This window comes from Cygnus olor, chromosome 8 (assembly GCF_009769625.2).
Source record: "Cygnus olor isolate bCygOlo1 chromosome 8, bCygOlo1.pri.v2, whole genome shotgun sequence".
Classification (NCBI taxonomy): Eukaryota; Metazoa; Chordata; class Aves; order Anseriformes; family Anatidae; genus Cygnus; species Cygnus olor.
The window spans coordinates 27,647,654-27,666,747 of record NC_049176.1 but is presented as its reverse complement, the minus strand read 5'-3'; the positions used below and the strand labels follow the sequence as shown (position 1 = coordinate 27,666,747).

The 19,094-nt window shown below is 36.6% G+C and overlaps 1 protein-coding gene across 2 annotated transcripts in view; it reads left to right on the top strand.

Annotated features, from left to right (window-relative positions):
- USP24 (ubiquitin specific peptidase 24) overlaps positions 1-19,094 on the top strand; it is a 61,131-nt gene that overhangs the window by 11,849 nt on the left and 30,188 nt on the right. The window contains exons 3-28 of one of the 2 annotated variants that reach the window (XM_040565257.1): positions 955-1,022; positions 2,292-2,435; positions 2,981-3,103; positions 3,966-4,001; positions 4,581-4,646; positions 5,994-6,059; positions 7,003-7,077; positions 7,909-8,067; positions 9,280-9,394; positions 9,908-10,011; positions 10,560-10,667; positions 11,181-11,276; positions 11,379-11,540; positions 12,767-12,811; positions 13,353-13,460; positions 14,087-14,236; positions 14,783-14,914; positions 15,455-15,566; positions 15,805-15,881; positions 16,738-16,878; positions 17,031-17,084; positions 17,278-17,393; positions 18,007-18,073; positions 18,238-18,348; positions 18,724-18,822; positions 18,899-19,069. In XM_040565257.1, the coding sequence (XP_040421191.1) occupies positions 955-1,022; positions 2,292-2,435; positions 2,981-3,103; positions 3,966-4,001; positions 4,581-4,646; positions 5,994-6,059; positions 7,003-7,077; positions 7,909-8,067; positions 9,280-9,394; positions 9,908-10,011; positions 10,560-10,667; positions 11,181-11,276; positions 11,379-11,540; positions 12,767-12,811; positions 13,353-13,460; positions 14,087-14,236; positions 14,783-14,914; positions 15,455-15,566; positions 15,805-15,881; positions 16,738-16,878; positions 17,031-17,084; positions 17,278-17,393; positions 18,007-18,073; positions 18,238-18,348; positions 18,724-18,822; positions 18,899-19,069 (2,705 nt within the window). The remainder of the gene's footprint in view (positions 1-954; positions 1,023-2,291; positions 2,436-2,980; positions 3,104-3,965; positions 4,002-4,580; positions 4,647-5,993; positions 6,060-7,002; positions 7,078-7,908; positions 8,068-9,279; positions 9,395-9,907; positions 10,012-10,559; positions 10,668-11,180; positions 11,277-11,378; positions 11,541-12,766; positions 12,812-13,352; positions 13,461-14,086; positions 14,237-14,782; positions 14,915-15,454; positions 15,567-15,804; positions 15,882-16,737; positions 16,879-17,030; positions 17,085-17,277; positions 17,394-18,006; positions 18,074-18,237; positions 18,349-18,723; positions 18,823-18,898; positions 19,070-19,094) is intronic. The other variant, XM_040565258.1, reaches the window with a different exon arrangement.

Sequence of the window (19,094 nt, the reverse complement as noted above, 5' to 3'; positions counted from 1 at the left end):
TATTTCTACACACCTAAAGATAATCTGCTCGGATTTCATAGACATATGGTGCACAGTTATGCCTTTTGTATTAATTTTGCAGTCGTTAGCACCCAGCAGAGTGATCACATCTCTGTGAAAGTGGTTACCAATGAATTATTCTATCTAATGCTGTAAAAGGAGTGTTGATCTCTTTTTCTAAAGTAATTTGTTTACTTAAGCTTTTTTGGAGGGGAAAAAAATGGAGCACATGTTTCTTTATGTTCTAATGATTGTAGGAATTACTGTTTTTTCAGAGCTGAATTACCGACTCATTTTTCATTGTGCTGGTAATTTTCCATTTGTAAAAAACAAGCTGTCATCTAAATTCATGCTGTACCAAGCTTGTGTAACTGGTTGTTTTTCCCTAGTGAAGTGCTTATAGTGCATTAGACCTGAATTTGACTGTTCTGTATTCAGTACTTTGGCTGGGGTTAAGTGTTATGGAGATGACATGCCCAACTCATGGTGTAATGAGAGTATGGGGCAGTTTTTCCAACATGCCTGACAGCAGACGAAAGGGAGGTTATAATATGGAGGAAGAATAAAAGTGGTTAGTGATTCTGGTTTGCTTTGTTGATTTTTAACGTGTGTTAAAAGGCTGTGTGTAGATTTGTAGGGTTTTTTTTTGGGGGGGGGGAGGGATATGAAGCATCAGGAATGATCTCCACTTAGTATTAAATTTTGAAGAGAGAAATGTGTGTGGTACTAATCACAGTTTAAGAAGTTGTAAAAGGTTAAACATTTTGAAACTTCTTATTTCTAAAAGGCAAGTTCTTTTGGTTCACATTCTTTTGTGACTCAGAATAGCATAATGCTTAATAATCAATTAATCGTAGCTATTTTGTTGCTGCTGGTTTTGGTTGGCGTACCCAAAAACTTGCACTGAATTTTCTGAGGTAGTCTTAAAACATTTACTTCTTCCTTTCTGTAAAGGTCTTTCTGATTCTGATGAGAATTGCAAGAGGTTTATGGACAGATGCATGCCTGAAGCATTCAAAAAGGTAAGTAGGTACAGTACACTAATTCACTGCTTGTCTTTGAGTTGTTCATGGTGGAAATAGTGTCTTGTAATCCAGACTGATACATACTTTAGAAACTGCGGTAACCAGTGAGTGTGTTGCTAAATTAAAATCATACTCTGAAGTTGCAGTTCTGCAACTCTTATATGTATTTTTTCTTTTTTCACTACTTTTCACCTCAGTGCTTAATGCCTAACGTGCCTCTCTGGCTGTTCTTCTCTGGGTTATTGTGCATCTTCTCTACAGAGCTCCCCAAACCAGTTTTCTTCCCACTATTCTGTCCATTTTGGACACTGCCCAGTTTTTAGACTACATCACGTACAAAAACATGCATACACCTCTTAAAAAAAAATTAGTCCTAATCTTAAAATACTGAGGCATAAGTATATTTAAAGAAAATGAAGATTTAAGCGAAAAAATCTTTTTTCCATGTGGCTATTAGAGTAATAACCTTGCATATCATTCATTTCACTCAACACTTTCTGCACTTTAAATAAAAATGTAGTCTACAGTCTAGAATCTGTAAAAATCTAAGTTCAGAATGTGCTAAGTTACAATTTGCTGAATTTTTTGCAAGTCAGTAATTGAGCCTGATTCTATTGTTTCTTAAAATGGTACAAAAAGTAATGGTATTTAAAATATCAAGCTCTTTAACTGTAAAGACAGCTAATGCTCAGAGCTAGCAGAAATTAAATAATGCTTGCAGATGGAAGCTTCAGGTCCTCTTTAACCAGCTAGGTTAGACCAGATTTAAAGAGCGTGTTTCAGTGGGTGGGAAAGCAGCAATAATAGCTCTCTCTTCATGGTACATGTTCTTTGTTTTCCAACAGAAACTGCTCAAAAAGTGTGAGTTGGTAAATGGTTATTACAGATGAATCAGTGCAGCTCTGCAGAACGTGTACTTGAAGATTTAATAGTCATATGTTCATGCTGCAAACAGTTGCATATTGGCTGTTCTTTACAAAGGTTATAATCTTACCAGTGAGTGGAAATGGAAATCAGTTTGCTTCGATACATACTAGTTTCTGTCACAAACTGATGTAAGGCGTAAGGCATTCTTCAATTAAATTACAAATTTAATTAACTCTTAAGCCATTAATGTGGAAAGAAGATACAAAATAGCACACCACCCATTGATTATTACACTCTAAGGAAACGTTTGCTCTGAAAACAGTCTGGGGGGTGGATAAATTTCTCCCGTTTTACATGACTTTGCTCAAACTTCAAGAAATTTCTTCTTTTTTTTGGTAGCTGTTGACATCCAGTGCTGTTCACAAATGGGGAACTGAAATCCATGAAGGAATATACAACATGCTTATGCTGCTAGTAGACCTGGTTGCAGAAAGAGTAAAACAAGATCCTATTCCCGTGGGCCTGCTCGGTGTGCTTACGATGGTATTTGTCCCTGATGCAGTTTTTAATAACTATGGTGTTTTGAACTTTGGGATCTGTTTAAGTAATATGGTGAATGAGGGTATACTAGTCCATTGGTGAATATCCTCAAAATGTAGAAGTCTCCACTAATAACTGTCATAAATTGTCCTGTGTTTTGTGTGCAATATTAGGGTATTTCATTTTTAAGCTGCTGCTTCTTTTTATCCTATTTAAATTGTATATTGTCAAAAATACTTCAAAACTGCTGTCAAGTCAGTGTTTATTTTTTGAAAACTGGTACATTGAGTTCATCTATCCCTTTATATGGATAGCTGGCTCACATGGATATTGGATATTGTCTACATAGAATTGAAACTTCAGAATCCTTTGTACAGTAAGAACTGAGGGGCAGGAGGCAGGGGTCATTTGTTGAACTTTAGTTTTTGCTAGATCTTTAATTGCCAACTAGAAGAATGTTCAACTGAAAAAGTCAAATATTATCAGGGCAAGTTCTGAGACTGTGGTGTAAGCTGTGCTGTTAATTTCCACGGTGTTTTTCATTCAAGGCATTTAACCCCGACAATGAATATCATTTCAAAAATCGAATGAAGGTGTGCCAGAGAAACTGGGCAGAAGTCTTCGGGGAGGGCAACATGCATGCTGTCTCACCCATATCCACATTTCAGAAGGTGAGCATGGCCATGCCCTATGCTTATTTTTAGGGTAGATGCTTTTGTTTCAGAAAAGATTGGTTAGTAGGTACTTGTAACTCAAGAAAGCTTAAAAGTGTGATCAAGAATTACAACAAACAGATCTTCAGTCTATGTTGGTCTGTAGAAATGAATTCCCTTTTTCCTGTCAGATTGTCCCAGTTCTCTGTTGGAAACTGGATTTAGAAATTGCTGTGCTATCCTGTCAAGTAACACAACAATCAGATGGGTAGATCTGTTGTATCTAAGGACTGACATCTGTTGAGTATGAAATGACCGGGATAACTCAAGGTGTATAGTTCCAGCAGAGAATTCATGCTTTTCTGTCACCCAAGTTTGGGATATCTTCATCAAACACTGGTGAGAAGCCAGTTTTTGAGGTTTGCATTGTCTTGTGGTTGCTCCAGACAGGTGGGTCTAAAAAGGGTCTAAAAAAGAGCCTCGATGTTGTTGATTGTTTCCTGAAGGAAACATGTTTGTGGCTGTAGAAAGAAAATTCTCCATCTGCTGCTTTGGAAAAGATCCTTTAGTGATGTTCCACACTGCTAATGTGCTATAAATACAGTTGCTTGTGAGTCAGCAGCCACAGTGTGTATTGTTACCACAGCACATGGTCAGTGATGTCAGGTAGAATCCAAAAACGGATACTGCTAATGAGAACCTCCCAGAGCTCCAGCTACACACTTAGCAAAGGAGCTGTTGTAAACACACTGTGTTCTGTGAAATAACAGTGCGTGCTTTTAGAGTGTGGGTTAATGCACTGAATGTGTCTGTCCACATCTGTTCCAGAAGACAAATGTTTGTTGCAGCTACTAATTTTTTCATGTTTTAATTTTTCAAGGAACCTCATGGGTGGCTGGTGGATCTGGTAAACAGGGTACGTAAATGCAAACCAAGCAGAAATGTTACTTGTCACTTGAATTCATTGCTCTCCAAGTAATTTCCTCCTCTCCCCACCCTTGTTTTTTCCCTTCTTTCCTCAGAGTGACAACCACAATAAATGGTTTAAAATTTTAATGCTGTCTGCATCTAGGGAAAGGACCTTGCTAAATAGATCTTGTGTTGCTGCCTTCTCCTTGAGCACCTTTACCATAACATGATAGCTATCACTAAAAGAGATTAGAGTTCAGCTTAGGCTTCAGTGATGTTTCTCAGTCAAATGTGCCAGGCCAATCTACTAGTGCTTTATAAGGTCTAGCTTTCGTCACTATATCCGTTTTTACCCAGGACGCTTACTAGCTTGATGTTTAAGCCAGGACCACATATAATTACATTGCATTCCCACTGTGTCCCTGAATTCTCATGAAAATGTAAAGCTTATGTTGCATGTGATGTTATATGGTGAAGGATACTCTTTGTCACCCCAGGAACTTTTAGTGGAGTATTTTCTATAATAGCATATTTGAAAGATAAAATGCTGTAGTTTGCTAATATAATATTGATTATTTTATTTCAGTTTGCAGAGTTGGGTGGATTTTCAGCAATTCAGTCCAAACTCAATTCAGAAGATATTGAGCTTGGGGTAAGTTCATTGTTTGTCACTAGGCTTCTCTCTTTCCATTACTCACTTCATATAGAACCAGTAACATCACTTTTGGCAGTGCTCTTACCTTTACTTTGGTACGAGAGCAATATTCCCACATAGCCCTGGAGAAATGCTGTCACACTGGAGGTCACATGAGGCTGTGTGTAAGAGCCCTGACTAAAGAGACCTTTTGAGACTTCAGAGGAAAGAGGGAAGGGTTAGCATGCTTTTCTAATGTTCAGCCTTCCAGTTAGACATCGATCAGTCTAGTTTCACTGTATATTCACCAGTAGGTCGCTGGTTTTCTGTTTACTTCAGCTTTATCTGCATTTAGCTGGAAGTGAATTAACTTCTGTTGTGTATTATAGAAATCATTTTTTAAGAAAAAATCCTTAGGAAGACAGATACTGTCTAATCTTAAGCAACTTTTCAAGAGCTGTGTTTAAAACCAGTCTTAACAGTTCTAAACTATTTTTTTTGTTGGCAAAGCCTAACTTACTTGTTTTCAGCTTCCTAACTTGACTTTGTATCTTTTTTTAAGCTGTGAAGAACAAGGAGGCCAAGGGAAAACAATGTAATCTAGAATCTTGTCTCCAAGTATAAAATTAGTCTGTTTTCAATGAACTGTCATATTGGGAGAATTGAATTTCTTTTCATAAAGCAGCAAGTATTAATACTCTAAGAAAAGATAAGTTCTTATATAAGCGTGGAAGAAGAGTAAGAAAATTCAATTTAAATCCTAATACTCCAATAGAAACTTTGACTTTGTTTAATGAGTAATAACTGCTTGTTTAGGGAGTCTCGTTCAGCATCACTAAACTTAGGCCTTTGATTGCAGTAGGGCATATTCAATTTCATTCATAATTTTTGACCCACTCTTAGAAGAAGCTAGTTTTGATATTTGTCATTGGCAAATGTCTTTACATGTTTAATTTCCTGATGATGGATATCAGTTGAAAACTTTGGGTTGAAAGGAGCTTGACATGTATATGACACACTTGCAAAAGCTTTCTGCCACTTCTTTCTTTGGAAATGAAGTTCACCATATGGCTTTAAACTTAAATCTTGTCTTCACACTTCTCATTGCTGTTAAGCAACCAAAATGTGATGTGTCCTTTTCGTGTCTGATTATTTCTCTGGTGGAAGCAGGATTAGACAGAGAAGACTGGACAGAATGATGAGAGGACTGATGCTAATGAAAAATGGGAAGGTGTTTTTAATTTCAGGCGGAAATACGTATTATATTCTACAGCATACAGTAATGTCTATTTCCTGAACCATGTATTGTTGTAAAGGAGTTGCACGCTAAAATCAGTTTATATGTACTGTTGTTTTTTTCTTCAGGCAATCTCTGCATTAGTTCAACCATTTGGAGTTTGTGCAGAATATCTTAACTCTTCTGTAGTACAGGTAAAATGTGTGTTACAAATTCTTTTTCAGCAAACATAAAAGCCTTGAAAAATGTGACTGGTCATTTGCTCAGATTTAGATCTATTTTAACACAGAAATCCTAGGCAGTATAGTGTCAGAAATGCAAGTATGTGAGAATCTGTTTTTTCATCATAGTAATTTGAAAAATAAGAGGACTGAAAATTAGTTTGACTGTTGCTGTGAAACTGGTGACCAATTCTAAAAAGCCTCCCAAATTCACTTTGAGTAAAGTACAAGAACCATTTTAAGAATCCTGAAGGCTATGAATAGAGGGCTCAGACAACATTCAAATTCTTTTTCCAAGCACAGTGATCTTTGTCTATCAACATCTGCAATGGTGAGAAATTTTGGGACTGCTCTTAGTAAGCTTCATCAGTGTAAAGCATGCAGGGAAAGAATATAACATGATGGATAGATTGTTGTTTTTAATTTCTTCTTCCGGCAGAGAAAGAGCTCATGGTTATGAGAGTTTAGACTGGAAAAAGTGTGGTACAAGAAAAAAACCACCATGATCTCTGTAAACTTGCAAATGTGCTCTAGGTTTCACATCTGCATTCACTAACAAAGTACTGGTTTAATAAATGACAAAGCCTTTATTTGAAAAGGATATATTTTAGGAGTTAATGAGGGTCAAAGGGGCATATGCATCTAATAATTGATGCACTTTGAAATGGGTTTGGGGCAGGTTGGGGTCATCTGTAAACCTGTTGTGGTCTCAAGTAGCTTCTTAGTCTAGTTGCTTCTTTTTCTGGACTTACCTAGCAGGATAGTTCTGTATATGTTGCATGTGTTGCTTTATGTCTAAGATAACTGGACTTTCAGCTAAGTATTTCATTTTGCTGCAGCCAGATATGCTGAGTAATGTAATTGTTTTCAGGAAACATAAAATGATCATCATGCCTTCTTCTCTCATTCTTTTTAGCCCATGCTTGACCCAGTCATTCATAAAATGATTAAATACGTACAGAATGTAGAAGAGAAGGACTTGAAAGACAAGGTAATGATTTATAAATTAAATACTTAAGAACTTCCCGTATGTTGTGGAAATGGTGTCTGTGTAGACTAGAACATAATCTTATTCTCACTTACAAAAATACAGCCTGTTCTGAATTATGAGTGACTTAGCTCAAAACATTGAAAAGTAGCTAGCCTGCATTTAACCAATTTTTCATAAATCCCTTTTAATTAGATACTTAATGTTTTCACCCTTTAAAAAGTATCTTCCCAATGTTACTATCAAATACATCTTTGTTGGTCCCCTTCTGCAGTGTACTGATTGCTCACTTTTCTAATTTGCTTGAAGATGCATTCTGTTAAATTCTTATAACTTCTGTGCATACAACTGTTGTGTTATCTGTTTGCTTCTAAAAATCTGGTAATTGTTGTTTAAAATGGTGTCCCTGCCCACAGCAGGGGGGTTGGAACTACATGATCTTTAAGGTCCCTTTCAACCAAAACCATATAATTCTCTGAAAATATACATGTAACTTGTGACTGCCTCATATTGCACTGAATTTGGCATCTGGCTGTAATAAATTTGAGTACTGACTTTTTACTTAGACTTACTTTTGTTAATTACATACTGGAAATTGTGCATAACAGCGGAGCAATTCAGTGCACCAAACTGTAGCGGGAGAGGTCACTGAACGGAAGGTTTTGTTGTCTTAGAATTCCCGATGTATAAGTAATACTTTCAGATATCTAGCTTAAACAGTCTGTGCTGGATCACTAAACCTACTCTTTGTGTATCACTGAAGTCTGAAACAGAATACTAAAAGCAGCACTGCCTTTATTTGTCCTTTTTTGTTGTTTGTTTCATTTTCAACAGAGACTAGTCAGTATCCCTGAGCTCTTGTCTGGCATCAAACTGCTGTGTATGCGCTTCCAACCCGATTTAGTAACTGCAGTGGATGACTTACGGCTGGACATTCTGTTGCGCATGCTAAAATCTCCTCACTTCAGTGCAAAAATGAATTCCCTCAAAGAAGTAGGTTTGCTACATGTGGGTGTGTTTGTGTGCACACATGCATGTGTGTGGGTGGGATGGGTTGTTAGTAAGTTGCTGAAGCCACAACCTTAAAAAGAGGGTGCAACATCTTACAAATTATGTTGCCTTAGCAAAAGCTCATAAATACCAAAACAAATTCATGTGACAGGAATTGCTGGTAATATTAGTAGCTACTGAAAGGACTGTGGTCTCCTAGTTAGAAAACTACACATAATTTGAACCTTTTCTAAGAATGACAATTAAAAATTCGTTTATAAGCAATGGTGTATACAATTCCTTCGGCACTCTGAGATCATGCTCATAATTCTGAGGTATTGCTTTTCTCTTTTTCCCATTGTGAGGAAAAGGGAGGGAAAAAAGGGCAGGGAGAGGCAACTTAATCCTAGATTGCTGTTCTCAGGCCAGATGTATCAGATCATTATACTATGTAGTTGTATTTTTTATTATGGTTGTGTATGGGCATTGTAGTAGTGTCTAGGAGCTGGAGTTTATGGAGCAGGGCTCTTTCTGCTAGGCTCCTAGATAAAAGTAGGAGAAAACATTTTATTTTTCCTGGAACCTGTGGTTTAAGTATAGAGGAGTTCATTCACTTCTTCCTTTCAGAAATTGTTCAACTTCAGTGTCTCAAAAAAGACCTTTTTAGTATGCAGACATTCTAAGGTGTTTTAGATTTCCTCTTCTGGGCTTTTTGCATCTCTACTTAAGGGAAAATTGAGATACTAAGCCTCACTGCTCTGTGGTTCTTAATCTTAAGCACTGTGTATCTTTGAAGTTATAAAAGCACAGCTTTTGAAGGCTCTAGCATAAATGTACTTTTTCCACCTTTTCCCTAGAGCGATGAGCCTGTATTGGTTCTGTGTTTGATAAAAATAGGACACTAATTTGAGTATCATAGGCAGAAGCCTGAGATAACCCACTTCTGGTATATCTGTAGCAATATGCAGCACAGGCAAGCTTTTCTGTGTCAGATTGGGAACAAGAATCTGCTGCATCAGACTGATTCCTAGGAGGTGGGTTAGGAATTTACCTTTAAACAGTTTACTTAAAAAATAATTGAAAGAAAAATTCTCCTGTTCTCAAAATATTTCAGGATTCACACTTAAGCTTCATAGAAAGCTTTTTGAATAGATTTCATTATAAGCACTTATGATGCATGTGCATCATTAGAATCTCACATTTTGCAATTTCTAGGTAACCAAATTAATAGAAGACAGCACTGTGTCCAAGTCGGTGAAGAATGCAATAGATACAGACCGCTTACTAAACTGGCTAGTAGAAAATTCTGTCCTGTCGATTGCTCTAGAAGGTAAGCGCTTTCACAGAGATCTTTGGCATGTGCTTTGAATGTCTTAAACTTAAAAATTTGGTCCGTCCTTTTTAATACATTTTAGTGAAGCATTACTATCAAAGGAGTTCAAGGATTTTGTCACTGTCAAAACAGAGTGAGGAAACCCAGCAGATTTCTGCTACTATCATCTAGATTTCTCTTTGACATTTGTGCAAACATCTTCTGTACCTGAGGTTTTTACTCTCAGCTTACCTATATTTTTAAACCTGTAGAAGAGCGAGAAAAGTTTTTTTTTCCGAACAGTAAGGCCACGTAGGAGTAGATTGCTATCAGATGTATGAAGTAAAACAAGAATAGAAGGAAGCTTGTTCTTTTTCCTTCTTTAGACTGGATTTTTCTGTAGCAGTAGATTGAGAATTTTAGAATAAAGATAACTTTATTCTTGTCCCCTTTAATGTAATGTGTTTATTCTTATGCATTTAATGTGTCTAATGATTTAAAATAATTCAATTGCCATTCTTTATTTCATAGGTAATATAGACCAAGCGCAATACTGTGACCGTATAAAGGGAATTATTGAACTGCTGGGCAGTAAATTATCTTTAGACGAGCTTACTAAAATTTGGAGAATACAGGTAAGCAATCAAGATTAGGCCAATGCTTTTAGGCTGCCTTGGAAAAATAAGTACGTTTTATTACCAAGTTCTTTAGCTGGTGGAATGTTAGCTGTTCATTTGTCTTTGTGCTTTATATTTGCTTGGCTCCTTCCATGAGAGACATAAGAGGTGGTCAATGTGCTTGAACGTTAGTATAAATCTGTATATTAAAGAATCAGTGAAACAAGACTTAATGTTTTCAAGCCTTGGGCTGTCTACTCTAAGTCTTACAGGCTTGACCTTCCTCCCTTTTTGCAAGGAAGCTATTTTTTTGCTCCTGCTGCGGGGCCATGGTGGACCAGTTTGGACCATTGTTCTTTCCTGCTTTTGAGTTGCTTCTAATGAATGACCTCTGTGCCATCGGAACAAGGAGCAGAGTCAGTTATTCCTGGCTTGTTTCTAACACATCCAAAGCTGTTATCCTTTCTCATTAATAGAAATAGTAGAATAATGCTTACATTGAAGACTTTTCACTACCTCACTTGGGATTAAAACCTACCTTCTTGTGTTTTCCTTCTTTTTTCCAGTCAGGACAATCCTCCACTGTGATTGAAAACATACATACCATTATTGCTGCAGCTGCTGTGAAGTTTAGCTCTGACCAGCTTAATCATTTATTTGTTCTAATTCAAAAAGTAAGTTCTAACATAAATTTACGTTCCTTAGTAGAAGTACTTAAAAATGCTTCTACATCCAGCCTACCAAAAGGCAAGTGCCTTGCATACATTTATATCTTAGATATAAATGTAACGTAAAATATATTTGTGTGTATATTTAAAAAAAAAAAGTTGGCTGTAGAACAACACTTATAATACTGATTTTTTAACCCAAAAACATGGTTGCTACTATATTACTAATTGACTTAGATTTTAATTATGTTATATATTCAGTGAAAAAACACTTAAAAAATGAGATTTTATTATATCTGAGCTCTTACAGCTTGTATTTGAAAAAACAATAGGGCAAAATAGTACTGTAATTGCCAGTAACAAAAATGAGGAACTACACGTGGTAGAAACATACTTGTTTTACTGCAGGACAATCAAAACACAAAACAATTGTAAACTATATTTTTGCATCCACTTGAGACTTAACAGACTGACAGTTTTTGCTGCTGTAATAGTAAACGTTATCTCTTTGCTGTGCAGAGCTGGGAAACGGAGAGTGATAGAGTGCGACAGAAGCTCTTGAGCCTGATAGGGCGCATTGGTCGAGAAGCGCGGGTGGAGACAACCACTGGAAAGGCATGTGGATGTGACTTTCTTTTTTTTTTTCCTTTATTAAACATAGGGTTTGTAGTCTTTGCACTTTCCAGGTCCTGATCAATTCTGGATTTGTTCCTGTAGGTTCTGGAGGTCCTTTGGGAGCTGGCTCATCTTCCAACATTACCATGTAGTCTTATACAGCAGGCCTTGGAGGAACACCTGACAATCCTCAGTGATGCTTATGCAGTGAAAGAGGCGATCAAAAGAAGTTACATCATTAAATGCATAGAGGATATTAAAAGGGTTGGTTTATTATTTTGTCTCTTCCAAAATGAAACATTATTTAGCCTTGATGTTGCCCTCTTCTTTCAGGATGTGCAAATTGTGTCCCATCTGTAAGTTCTTACCTTGGGGAGTCCATGAGAGGGGTAGGCTTTGTGTGAGCCAGTTTGACCCTGAGACTTGTAGTAAGTCTCTTGCCTTTGTTTTAAACAAATTTTCAGCACAAGGAATGATCAGTTTATGGGAAACTACCAGGATGGGCCCAAGGTTAGAATTTGCAAATGGAACCACTAAAAAGGTATGTCAGTATTTTAACTGTCCCGTTCATGTGAAAGCTTGAATTAGTTTTCTTTGAGTTAAGCATGTGTTTCTAGCACGTCCCCTAAGTCTCAAAATACAAATCAATATTTAAATCATAGGAATTTTGTATTTCAATTTTAAAAAATAGCTTTTCATCTAACATGGAAGAAGCCATTCTTGGGCATGCCTGTGCTGAGATGGGTCTGGCAGCAGCGGACACATGTATCGCTTAATAGACTGTACCTACTCTATCCTGCACTGTTCATATAGCAGGCAATTTTCTGAGATTTGCAAGAATTCTATCTTCTGTTATATATTTTGTTTTTTTAAATTGGAAATATGCCCATAATACTAAAGGTTTATACTTTTTTCATATACTTCTTTCATGGTAAATTAGGTTTTGTCTGTCATGCAGCATCTGTAGAGGATGTTAGTTCTTTAGGAAGCATAGTATGTTGTTTCTTGATATTGATCACTTTTTTTCTTTTTTGCCTGTGTTTGTGAATACAGATTTCGAAGTTTGGGTTCTTAATGTCTGCAAAATTGCAGTCTTCTCTGATCTTATGCTTTCCTGTTCTTGCATTCTTTTTAATTGCATTCTGCCGAGGGCCTTAACAAAGGTGCTGCAGTGGGGAACGCTAACGGAAAGCTGTAACTATAGGCTGGAAAAAAATGGGGCAAACATACAATACACTTTTAAAAATACAATACATCATTTTGCTTATTTCCCTGTGTTAGGGGAAGATGGAGACAAATTGGGAGGGAATGTAATATTAAGACAGCATTCTCAGCTACATGAGGGAGTCTTCAGTAGAGCGCTATTAAGGGCAGGTTACTTTAATGTCTCTAAGTGAGCAGGTGGTATTGGTTGTTGTCGATATTTAAACCAGACATCACTTATCTGAACGAAACACTTCAGTACTGGTTTGTGTGATCAAACTTTACAGAACATGAAGCCTCCCAGAAAAGTGATGAGCAGTTCTAACAATGAGGTAGGATCCTTTGTAGGATCTCTTTCAAAATGCAGCTTAAATAGCCTTTGCTTCCTATCAGAGGGCTCCTTGCAGCACCAAATCAGAAATTTCTTATCTTTTAACCCTCAGTAGTACTTCAGATTTTTTTCTTCTGTTATTCTCACCTTAACAATAAGTAACCTCATTTGACTGTATTTGCCCTTTAAAGCCCTAACTGGCCCGCTTTGTCTCCTGTAATTGAGGAAGGTGGTGGTTATTATCCCTCTGGTGCAACTGAGTTTTTGTGTACTAAATTTGCATGTTCTCTAGCAAGGAGGTGGTACTTTGGGCTTAATAATCATAGCAAAATGTTTCAAAGGACAGCTTGAAGATAAAGGGGTGCCTTCGGTGTTTGGAAGGGAACCAGGAACAAGTCACTGAACCCTTCTGAGCTTGTAACCGTTGTTTTGAAACAGGGGTATTAATGGAAATCATTACTCTTTAGGAGTCTAAGAGGAGAGTTAATACATTGCTGAGCATGTACGCATGCATAATTCTTTTTTACCTTTCTTACTACTAGTCATCCCAGCACAACAATCCTCAGTTTGTGTGGGTGGTGCCAGCATTACGTCAGCTTCATGAAATCACGCGTTCATTTATTAAGCAAACTTACCAAAAACAAGACAAGGTAAGAATATGTGCTGAGATTGTTTTGACACCCTTGTTATGTCTGTATGGCTCTGCTTCTCTAGAGTTTAGAAAAGAGGAGAGAAAAAAAAAAACACTGATAAGTACAGCTTAGAGATGTAGCATAAAGTAAATGTACAAGTAGAGAGGCTGTGTTGTGTGCTGTCCATTTGTGTGTGTGTGCGTATGTGTATAAATAAAATCTGTTGGCTGTGTCAGGACTAGTTTATTTTATTCTCAGCTTTTTGTAAAATAATTAACAAGTATGTCTCTGTTAAGAAGTTACCATGGCTAATGTTTAGAGCAGCTAATTTGTAATTGTATTGACACTGACAGTTGGAGAACAGACTGAAATACCAGCAACTCATGTGTGCTATTCTGTGGCTAAGTGGAGGTGTGGGACTTTGTTTGCAATCTGCAGCACGCATATTTCAGCACATGCTGAAAATGGTATTGCCAGAGGGCTTTGGATATTTGGAATGGGTACAGCTGACTTTAGTGAGAGGGGATCATTATCCTTTCCATAAAAAACACTTCTCTGTAAAAGACCAGACTGCTGAATGCATGTGTCTGTTTATATATTTTCTTTAAAAACCTCTTTTATTGATCTTTGTTTTTTTTACAAAGAGCATTATTCAAGATCTAAAGAAGAATTTTGAAATAGTGAAGTTGGTGACAGGAAGCTTAATATCATGCCACCGTTTGGCTGCGTCTGTGGCAGGTCCTGGAGGGCTTGTTGGAGGAACGTTGGTGGATGGCCGATACACATACCGGGAGGTATTGAACCCTGCATTTCTTACTACCTTAGGGGACTGAAAACATGATGTAGTGTATCACTGACCAAGTCTCATAAAATTAGTTGATTTTTCATTTTGGGAATTCACTGGAATATGTTCTGTCTGGAGAATAATTGCACTAGTTTTTATTCATAATTCTGACACTCATCTGTTGGGAATTATTACAGCCTTGTTATATTATGTAGCAAGGGTGATGGAACATCACACTCTACAAGTTCCTTTGCAGAGTCTCTAATGTGTTGAGAATATGATCTCCTTATTCCAGGAGCTCCTGTCTCCAAGCTTGTGCAGCTTTTAGCTTCTATGCAAGCTTCAGTTTGAAGCCTTTTTAGAAAGATAATTAAAAAGCAGTAATTTTAACAACTGTGTGAAATAGAAACAAAGCTCATTTCAGAGAGTTTCTAGTCCTCGGGCTTTGCAAAGGGTACTCGTATTCAATCACTAAGTTTGTCAAAACTAAAAAGAATGTTCAGAGTTCTTGTTATGGGAAGAAATATCTTAAAACTGCGTTTGTTTCCTTTTTCAGTATTTGGAAGCACATCTAAAATTTTTGGCATTTTTTCTGCAAGAAGCCACTCTTTATTTGGGCTGGAATCGTGCCAGGGAGATCTGGGAATGCCTTGTAACTGGCCAGGATGTTTGCGAGTTAGATCGAGAGGTAAGAAATACTCAAAAAGTTGTTGTCTGTGGTTGCAGAGTGAATCTTACATATGCTATTCATGAACCTTTATTTGTGGAGATACATGGAACTTGATACATGGATACATGGAAGTAGTAAATGTTAAGTAATAAGGCATTACATGCTTGCTGTGTAAGCTAATGAAACCACTGTTGTGTTACTTGTTTGCTTATGACCAGGATGCTCTTTGAACATTAAACTTGACTGGAAGAGAAATGCTGCTGAGATTAGTTGCAGGTTTATGGATGCTAGCTAGAAAATTACTGCCTGAAAGCTTGCAGAGTCATAAAAGAGATGTTCAGTGATATTTGGGTCCGAGATGACTGTCAAGATTAAGTACCCCAATGCTGCAGTACAGCTGGTATAATAAAGTTACTGTGAGATTTTGAACTTCTTGCTGCAGATCAAACTTTTGTGTGATAAGTTACTATATCATCTGACGTAGTTTTATACAGCAATGACAATCTAAAATACTTGCAATGACAATGGGGTAAAAATATATCTGCTTTTCATTCACAGATGTGCTTTGAGTGGTTTACCAAAGGACAACATGATCTAGAGAGTGATGTACAGCAACAGCTCTTCAAAGAGAAAATTCTTAAACTGGAGTCGTATGAAATTACTATGAATGGTATGAAAATTATGTTGGTCAACGGAACTGTTTTTTAAATAAATACCAGCACTTTGCTTTCTAAGTCTTCAAATTAAATATCAAGCCCCTCTATAAATAAAGGGGTCTTTTTCTATCATTCTGAGTTTTAATAGTTACAGAAAAAAAAGGTCATCTCTTGCATTTGATATCCCTTTTAAAAAAGGATAGAAACTTGTCTTGACCTGAATAAAAAGCTTGCATCACTTTTCACTTTCAGGTTTTAGTTTATTTAAGACGTTCTTTGAAAATGTGAATCTGTGTGACCATCGACTAAAGAGGCAAGGGACTCAGTTGGTGAGTGTTCTGTCAAGTTCATTCTTGTGTACTACTTGTGGCATCTTGACGAAGGGAGGAGGTTAGACAAGGCTTCTGTATCAGCAGTTTGATATGGTCGTGTTTGTGTTAGTATTCAGATCGTCCTTCTAGCATTAATGTTGTTAAATTCTGAAGCTAAAACACTGAAATAACTATATGAGAAATTCAGCCATTGATAACAAGAAGCTGGTATGTAGCTTCTAAAATTCTGCACAGGTCTAGTAACAATCGTGAATTTTAGTGTGAATTTCTCTTGCTTCTCCTTGGCAGGAAAATGTTTTTTTTAATTCTTTACAAGGGACTTAGGCTTATCATAGTCAAGTTCTAGCCTACAGCTCTTTTTTAACTTTGTGATCCTTGACTGGCTTTGTTAAACTAATGGTTTTATGTTAAGTAGTTTTCCGTAGGCATTCTAGATCTCTATCACAGAGTTAATTTACTTCAAATGCAGATTTTTTTTGCCAAGTATTTTAGTAGGTTTTATGATGTTTTATTATGTGGTTAGTTACCACATTGACCTCTATGAAACAAATTCCATTCCCAATTACATTTCTCAGTGGTTTTGTACTGTAAAATTCTTCACATGGCTTGACTGGAAGTGCTCTTTGGAACTTCACCTGTAAACAAATGTTTTGTTTCTAGTATAAATATGTAAGGTTCCAGCTATTGATGTCACTTTGCAATGTGGCAAAACTTGGCAACATGTTGGAAAAGAAAATTAAGATTTAATCGAAAGGTACTTTCCCAGCAGATGAAAAATTATTTCATTCCCCTGTTTGAACTCATTTTTACTTAAGAAATCAGTCATGTTTTACTGTTGTTCTTTTTCGCATAGAGTGTAGAAAAACTGGAATTAATAGGAATGGATTTCATTTGGAAGATTGCAATGGAATCACCTGATGAAGAAATAGCAAATGAAGCTATTCAATTGATAATAAATTACAGCTATATTAACCTAACTCCTAGATTGAAAAAGGTAAGCATATTTGTATATGAAAATGCTTTGACATTCAGAGCAATTTGACACTCTGCATGTTAAAATGTATAGTTTGTTGAGTTCTTTCAGTTTATAAGTAATTTCTATGTTTTTGTATTAAGTTCTAAATCATTTGCCTGTTGTATCTGCAGGATTCAGTATCACTGCACAAGAAATTCATTGCTGATTGCTACACACGATTGGAGGTAAAAGACAAATTTTAATTGTTCTTGTACCTATGTCCTCTTCCATTTTTTTATCTTAGGATTAGAATAATTGACTATGGTAATTCTATTTAAAGAAAAAAATAATTCCACAGGTATTTCTTGTCCTTGTAGCTCTCTGGCACATACTAATGGTCCATTTAAACGACCACTTATATTTCACTTTGTATTCTAGGCTGCCAGTTCAGCACTCGGTGGTCCAACACTAACACACGCTGTTACAAGAGCTACAAAAATGCTTACAGCAACTGCTATGCCTACAGTAGCAACATCAGTTCAATCTCCTTACAGGTAAGCTTGTTTTCAAAAAGGCAAATATGGCCATATGTTTGCTCGCAGCAACTTCCTGACTGATTTTGAGTGATAATCAAAATTGCTGAGTTATTGTTGGCCAGCAATATTTTGTTCAGCGTTCATTTCTCATTACTGGTAGTTGTGTATTCTGTCACAATGTAATTGGAGTTCCAAAAAGATTTTAACAAAACCTGTTTTAAAAAAATAGTATTTAAAAAATAACATATAAATAAAAAGACTGAAAGCCTGAGTGCTGAAGTTCTCAAAATTGCCGTCCTACTGGTTTTGTTTCTGGGGCAATGTGTTTTTTATTTGGGAGAGAAAAGGAGGTTTTTTCATCCTTCCCCTTAATTTATGCTTGCTTAAATGTCTATAGCTTAAATATATGAGCATAGAGGTGACCTCTGGAAACATGAAGCTTCTTCTGAAGTTCAGTATGTCTCAAGCAGCGTAATGCAAGATTTTTGACCTATTTTCCTAGTTTGTTACAACTGATTTATTCCTAATGTTAAGGAGCTGCATTTGAAACCAGTTAATTCATGATTGCTATACGTGGGCATTGAAAATTAATCTCCGAGACAAGTAACTTATTTTGGATGTTTATCTCTAGGTCAACTAAACTTGTAATAATTGAGAGACTGCTGCTATTGGCAGAGCGTTATGTGATAACAATAGAGGTAAGATAAAAATTTCTTCCTAGGCAAGAATGCAACTTTCAATATTATTAAAAACAGTGAAAGTAATTTAAACCTATGTAACTGTAGTAAATTTGTTACATGTCATCATAAAAATGTCTTTGTTCTCGAGGATGGTATTTACCATTGTCCTTCTCTTCTGGCAGGACCTTTACTCTGTTCCCCGAACTATTCTACCTCATGGTGCCTCTTTTCATGGACATATTTTAACTCTTAATGTTACATATGAATCTACCAAAGATACCTTCACCATAGAGGTATGTATGTACAGGTTGTGTGTTTCATGCCATGTTGATCTTGTAGCTACTTGGTCTTAATAGAGGCAGCTGTTTTTAAGGACTCAGCTTGCAAAATCTATCTAAAAATGCTAAATGTGTGTATAAGCTTACAGTAATGGAAATGTCTGTAGCATAAATGGTTTTGGTCGTCGCTGTAAGGAGGAAAAGTTGTTTCCTTGCTGTTAATGATAGAGCATTTCTAGTACTGTCCTACCCCAGTAGTCTCTTTTATGCCTTAATACCTTTACCATCCTATGCAGGGAAGCAGGAGAACTTATTTGAAAGGTTTCTTTTTTGCTTTCAGGATTGAGTTCTTGAGTAGGCATACTAAACAAATGCCATTTAATTTTACAGGCTCATAGCAATGAAACTGTAGGGAGCGTCAGGTGGAAGATAGCAAAGATGTTGAATTCTCCTGTGGATAATATACAGATATTTGCCAATGACAGCCTGGTACGTTAACTAGAATTCTCACTATGTATAAAAATCGAATCTCTTTCAGAACTAAATGATAGATATTTTCTTGCAGCTAACAGTAAATAAAGATCAGAAACTACTCCACCAATTGGGCTTCTCTGATGAACAAGTCCTTACAGTAAAAACATCAGGAAGCGGGACGCCATCAGGGAGCTCAGCAGATTCCTCAACCACTTCCAGCAACAGCAGTGGTGTATTTAGTTCATCCTATGCAATGGAACAGGTACAGTGTAGTAGTCTGAAAACTG